Raw genomic sequence first — 6,841 nt, forward strand, 5'->3', positions numbered from 1 at the left:
ATATTGTATTAATTTAATTTAAGCAGGAATAAGTGCAGTATTGTGTAGTACCCAAGACCTTGACACACAAACTAAGAAATATGAAACCCTTTCAATGCTGTTAACCTAGTTGGATTATTAAGTGTACAATGCTATTCCGACCAGTTAAGCAGGTCAGTTAGTGTCTGTAACTAGTCAGTGAAGAGGGGTGAAGTGGAGCTGTATGAAAGAGCTGGACTGGGGAATAATGAAAGCAACAAAGAAAAAAAAAGAGGAAGAGAAACAACGGTGTCTTCCACAGGATAAGCTCAATGACTGTGAAAATAATGAGATACTTTACATAGTTGTTGAAGTCTACAAAGACTGTGTTCTGTCTGTAAATTTCTATTATCTGATCTGTTGAATGTATTGAGAACCAAAGGAAGGAGGTTGTGTGTGCATGTGTCCTAATTTACAAACTATAAATAGAAATTGAGGATGTCACCTATGTACACTGTCCCAACATAACTTTTTTTTTTTTTTTTTAAGGGACAATTGGATTCTTTGCATGCTTTTGGTTTGTAACGAAAATATACAGCGTGGTAAAAGTTGACTGAAGAAACCAACATAAAGAATTAACAGAGAAGAGGTTTAATCTTCATTAACATAACTTAAAGACCTGGTCTAGTTGATGAACTTGAGCTTTATCAGAAGTATTGGCTTCCTGTTCTTTGAGAATGATACTGAATATGCAGCTGCCCCAAACACTTTTTCCACTAACATGTTTGTATTGTGACTTAACAACCTGTTTTCATTCAGATCTTAATGAAGATCAGAGTTAGGATATTTATGCATCTGTAAATACAACTATACTTTAAAAGAAACATTACATTCAAATGACAGAATAGAAGTGGCTGTATTACAAAACTTAATGATACTTCTGATTAAAGTACAACTGTAAATAGGATTTTCTAGCTTGGTAGATGGGATGAATTATTTTTCTTTGAGGGAAATGAGACTTTTTATTATGCTAACTTTGAAGGATGACTCTTTAAGAAGTGTTGCTTTTAGATTGGATGTGATTTTTATTTTTTACTGGTATTATGTCCACCAATATTCTGATTTCTGTGACTTCTTTAGTTTCAGTGTTCTTGGCCTTTTAAACTATGTGCCTCTGAGTCCTTGAATTTATAAATTCATAATCTAATAAATATTGTAAAAATGTCTTGGTGGGTCATTACATATTAGAAGTTCATAAAAATCTGTAAATTATAATGATGAGGGATGTTTAAAGACTGCGTAAAGTATTTTATRGCATTTTCTGTAGTTTAATGTATATTGACACACCTTTAAATCTGCAAGAAATACAGTTATTTGTGCTACATGACTATAACACTAAAATGTGTTTGTGGCGCATGAGAATGAAATCGTAACACCCTTCACAAAAACATTCTGCAGCACTTTGCCCAGATACTTACTTTCTGAGATACCAATGTGGAATTGTTAATATGTTGAGAGGATCTTAGTGCGTGAGTCAGCATTCACTGCTGATTGTGCTTTTAGAAGATCTTCATGATGCATATAAAAATGGCAATTATTGCTGATTGTGGATAACAGGTTAGAAAAACAAAAATAAGAGATTACTATTTTTGCCTTATATTAAGAGACTAACGTCAATTTCAGATGACTAGAGTAAAATCTATATTCACTTCTTTTGAAAATGGAGTGATTTGTTCATATCTTGTTTAGTAATTTAGTTTCTATTTGACTTTTGGCATGTTTTCACAAGCCCAGAATAATTTTATTTAAAATTAAACTGCATGTACCGGTTGTTATTCATAAGGCCTTTTTTATTTTTCTCTTTATTGGTTTACTTTTCTAAAAGACCTTAACCTAATGATGCTTGAATATTGAATCCAATAAAAATATCTTTGGTTAAGGTAACTTGTCATTCTTAACCCTGCTTAGAAGTCGGTATGTAAGAAAACCCCAGGTGGCATTTCCCAAAGTGCTGCGCCGCACAGCCCCTGCGAGGTGAACCACCCCTCTCGCACGCTCCACCTCTTCCAACCACAGTCGTGCTCGGAGGTTGCGAGTGAGACTGTTCTCATGCCCCTCCCCAYGCGCACTCGCTAGGAAATGCTGATTTCAAATACGTCTTCCATGTTTTACGTTCAAAACAGGAAAGGGGCGAGTGTGGTTAGACGATTGTTCTTTGCTAATAGTGTAAGAGCTGTGTTGTGAACTCCTGACTTAAATTTTGAACAGTATAAAATTCAACATTCTCAATATCCCTGTTCTTGTGAGCACCTGCCATAAGTACATCCACAGCTCAAAATCATCAACAGTTACTCATTCAAATGTGAAGGTGTAGTTTGAGAAATGTGAAATGGTTATGTGCATAATTGAAATACAAATGTAATAGCTACTTAATTTCAGTGTAGTGATCTGAAAACAGATTCTTTTGAGATATTTACAATTGCTGTTTAAGAAGCTGTTTAATATAAGTAGCATCATCATTAGAGTATGTGTATGGATTTGAAGCTGATCAGTGTATTTCCCTTTTTTCTTACAGACTAGTTCACAAGTTATGACTGCTTAAATATGTTATTTTCACCTTTAAATGTGCTCTGTAAACAGTATGATCATCTTCTGGAATCTAAACCTCCTGCATAYGCATTTTTCCAAGCAGCCTTGCTTGTAATACTGTAACTGTATTGAGTTACTGTATGAATTTGAAATGGTCAGGCTTTGGTGTTACTTGGGATAACACTTACACCTTCGATGATTTTCAACTTCTGTTGTGTGTTAGAGGATCAAATATTCTACTGTTAACACATCTGAACTTCAGATCTCTTGGGAGGGCTGGAGTTTTTGTTTAAACTTTAAAAATACTGGCTTCTTCTGAAATTTTTCTATGCTATTGGGCATTTTCGTAAAATGTCCTCACTGCACAGATTTCTGAGAAGATGTAATCCAGTAGAAGGTTTAAGAGGTAGGAACCAACTGTTGAGCTGCATGAAGGCAGAGCAAATGTGGACAAAAATATTTCAGCAGTATCCTTTTTTTGGTGGCTGGCAAATCATTTTACAGACTGTTTCTTTAGGGGTAAATGAAACTGATGTTCTTTGTCAAATCTTCAGTCCAGATCTGCTTTTGAAACCATGTTATGGGAGTTGTTCCCCCAAGGCCTCCAAAAAAAAAAAAAAAAAAAAAAAAACTCACAACTTTGATGTAAATATGTAAGTGTCCATCCTAAAATCTAAAGAAGATGCAAAAAGATGATGCTACCTTGTCCATCTTTTGTCTAAGAGCTTCACTTCTAATTGAAATGCTCAGCTGTGTGTGAATACACACAATGGTCCTCAGGTTTTCGCCGCAGTACAGGTCCAAGGCTACGAACAGTTTGCATGTGCGCTCTGCCACTTTACTGGAGTCCTTATCACAGACGTTGGGTGACTGTGAGACAGTCACGGACAGTATCCTGATGGTTTACGTGCTGTCTCTAAAATCTTGCTGTTTTGCTCAGGGTCGCTTGAAAGCAGATTCCCTTAGGTTTCTTCCCTCTGCCTTTCCTGTGAACRCAAATTACTGACTACCCTGCCTAGCACTTGCAAACAGCGCAATGCTTTTGTATTTGAAAACCCAGCTACTCAGAATACGTGYGTGTGGTTACAGGTACGACGTAGATGTAGCAGTGGGCACAAAGCAAAGGCATTGGACCACGCTGTGGACGTTGTAGGTATGTTCACGTGTTTCTGGAACACCCCTTACTGTCATTCTGGGGCTCAAGATGTTTTGAACAGTGGTGTCACGCAGAGCTCCAGGATGGACAACACTAATTAAAGCCATCAGTATTTGTGGTTGGAGGAGAAAGCCTGTCCTGTGTGGGGTCTTAGGAAGAGGTAGGTGGGCTGTCTGGTTGTTGGATAGTGAGCTAGAAGGGAGGTAGCTATGTCTTCTCTGTGAYTGATTGAAAAATTCTTTGAGTGAGTACTTTAGCCCTGATGTGGGTGGTGGCTGCACTTTTTTTTTTCTTTTTTCTTTTCCTGAAAAAAAGTCTTGAAGACTTGAAGAGAMGTGAGGAAGAGAAGGTAGAATAGGATGGAATTCAGGCAGGCGCCTGTGAACCGTGAGGCTCTCACAATTACACTAATCTCAGTAAGCTGTTTGAATCAACAGGAAACAAAAGTCCCTTTTTCAGTCTGAGCTGACATGATACATATCAAATATTGAAAGATGAGAAACACTGTTTTACTAATAGTAGTGAAGGCAAAATTACCAAGTCTTGAGTTAAGAAAAATGGGCCAGGCAACACTGGTGCTTCAAGCAGGGCTGGAGAGTAGTGAAGGTGGAAAGATTTCCCCCCACCCCCCCCACCCCCCTTTTTTTTCCTGGAATTATGAGGCTTTTGTGAGGCTTTGACTGGCCAGTAGAGTCTGAGGTTGTAGCCAAGTAATTCTACKAAGCTTTGTGGGATTGCTGGAGAAGGATTGCAGTAGCCAACGGGACGTGTTACCAATTCTGGCTATGTTAGCAGTGTGTGACAAATAACCASAGGTTGCTCAGTGAATTATAGTTATTCAGCTGATAGAGCTCTTGAGTGTTTTACGGGTGAGGAATAATTTGCATGTGACCATACAATGGAAAGTACAATAAATCCTTAATAGCTGGTGAAAGTTTTGTTTTCAGTGGTTGCTAACTATTGTTCTGAACATCTCATTTCTCTCTCTCTTTTTTTTKGGGGGGTGGGGGRAGGAGGATATAATTTAAAGTTACTTCCAATTTGGATTTAATTTCCCTACTCCAGCTACCCCAAATGTTGAATTTTATGAGGTAGAACTTTGATAAACTGAACTGGTGCAGGATGCACRTGACCTGACTTTATGCTATGAAGCTAAATGCTGTCCTCTTCCTGCGTTTTACTATTTTGGCTGATAGCTTCATTCCTGGGAGCAGCTGTACCTCTTCTTCATAAATTTTCATTAAGTTCTTGCTCCCAAAATGGTATGTTCATCCAAGTTAGTTCTCTCAAATCCCTGCTTGCTCCCTTGCACTAATTACCACACATCACTTAGAGAATGTGTTACGTTGTGCAAAGAGCAATTTCATCTCGGCTTTTACATCCCTTTYCTCCTTTCAATTACTATTCCTCTGAAAGCAGCTTTCATTTTCGATGATACTYCTGACCCTTGCTTTTGGAGCACTTTACAACTAAGTCCTTTCTTACAGTAAGGAAGATTATTTGTGCAGAGATGTTTTGGTCTTCACCTAAATAGACTGTTTCCTACAATTCATCTCTGATTTCACTTTTATTCTCAGTGTCCTGCTGTTTCTCTTTCTACTAGACAGCTAATAGTAACCCAGTTATATATCTGCATAAAGCTGACTCCTGAAGTGTTGCTTCTGTTATCTCTTATTTTGTGTGCTGTGCATACACAACTCTATGACACTTCAGAYTAAAGCATAAACCTGCAGGGACTACTGTGAAATGTAATTTATCGGTTGATTATTGTATGGCCGTCACCATAGGTTTTCTTTCCTTTCATTTGAAACATCTGGACCTCATTGATGATGAGAGGAGGGTAGTTTAACTGCTTGTAAATCAAATATGCCAGAAGATTACAAATGAAACTTGTGTTTGGATGACAATATAGTCTTGCAGCTTCCCAGGATACCAGCACTTTCAATGAAGTGCAATTTAAACTCTTCCTTCCCTCAGAGGTATTTTAGCATCACCTGCTGGCCAGAGCAAGTATGAACTTTCAAACTGCAGGAGCAGAGTTAAGGGTATGATAGGAAGAGTCTTACCAAAGTACTCTACTAATAAAAGGAGGATTTCTTTTTTTTTTCTTTTTTTTTTTTTTCCTTTTTTTGTCCTTGACATTATGTCTTTTATTATGTATGGTAACTTCAAGTTCCTGGAGGTAGGTAGCCAAAAATCAGGGTACAGGATAATACTGATGATTGTACAGATATTTTAGCTGTGAAGTTGTTAGAAATCTGTTTGGCTCCTTTGTCTAGTATGGGCATTCAACTAGACAAGGGTCCTTTAAAGTTAAGCATATTTCAGATATGCAGTCTTGCTTTGTAAGGATTARTTGTGCTATTAACTAAGATAGCTACACTGGTAACTTCAAGCAGGTTTTCTAAGTTCACAGTAAAAGGGATGCTTTAGAGGTAGCCTTGCACCATGTCCTGAAAGTCTTGCCAGCCTGGGCTGTGAGGCTGGTTGAATGCTGCATACACTATTTCCCAGTTGCATACTTGCAGTAGTGTCATGTCCTGATTTCTGAACAGTTCAGCATGACTGAAGTTTTACTACAGCTGACACAAGACTTTGGGCTGTGTTTTTTTTTTCCCTTTTCTTTGATCATGGCAAGTCAAGAAGATAGATTTATTTTTAATTTTGTTCTATATTTGTGGGGAAAGTCTATATAAAGTTAGAGAAAACATTTTTTCCCATCTTTCCAATGACTATTTTGAAATATTTATTTCGGTTTACCRAGAGTTGCCTATTCAGCTGAGGTGCTTAAAATCATGGAACAAACTCAGCTATGACTATTRTGATAAAAGGTGAATGTGGTGATCTGCCGGTGGGGTAGTCCCACGCACTTACATGGTTCAGCCACCACTCATCCTTCACTTTGGTGAAAAAGCAGAGGGAGAAGCAAGTTCSTCCTTCACTGTAGGGTGTGAAGGGGGGGGCAAGCTGTGCGCTGCCTCTGCCTACTACACGCGCTAGGGTTGAGCAGCTTTGGGATATTGTTGAGGAGGTCAGTGGGGACGCCTGTTCTCTCCCTCCCTGTCCTAGGGACACAAGCAGCATCAGAGTYGTGATGCTCCAGCCTCTCTTGGGAGCTACCAACAGCAACAGACAGAC

General features: G+C 38.4%; 1 protein-coding gene across 1 annotated transcript in view; it reads left to right on the top strand.

Moving 5' to 3' along the window:
- Nucleotides 1-1,897, top strand: part of TM9SF2 (transmembrane 9 superfamily member 2) — a 29,280-nt gene extending 27,383 nt beyond the window's left edge. Inside the window, exon 18 of the mRNA XM_085306031.1 lies at nucleotides 508-1,897. Within this exon, the coding sequence (XP_085162157.1) occupies nucleotides 508-575 (68 nt within the window). The 3' untranslated portion in view covers nucleotides 576-1,897. The remainder of the gene's footprint in view (nucleotides 1-507) is intronic.
- Nucleotides 1,898-6,841: the final 4,944 nt, after the last annotated feature.

Source organism: Rhea americana, unplaced genomic scaffold, assembly GCF_003343005.1.
Source record: "Rhea americana isolate MKP2758 unplaced genomic scaffold, rheAme1 scaffold_23, whole genome shotgun sequence".
Lineage (NCBI taxonomy): Eukaryota > Metazoa > Chordata > Aves > Rheiformes > Rheidae > Rhea > Rhea americana.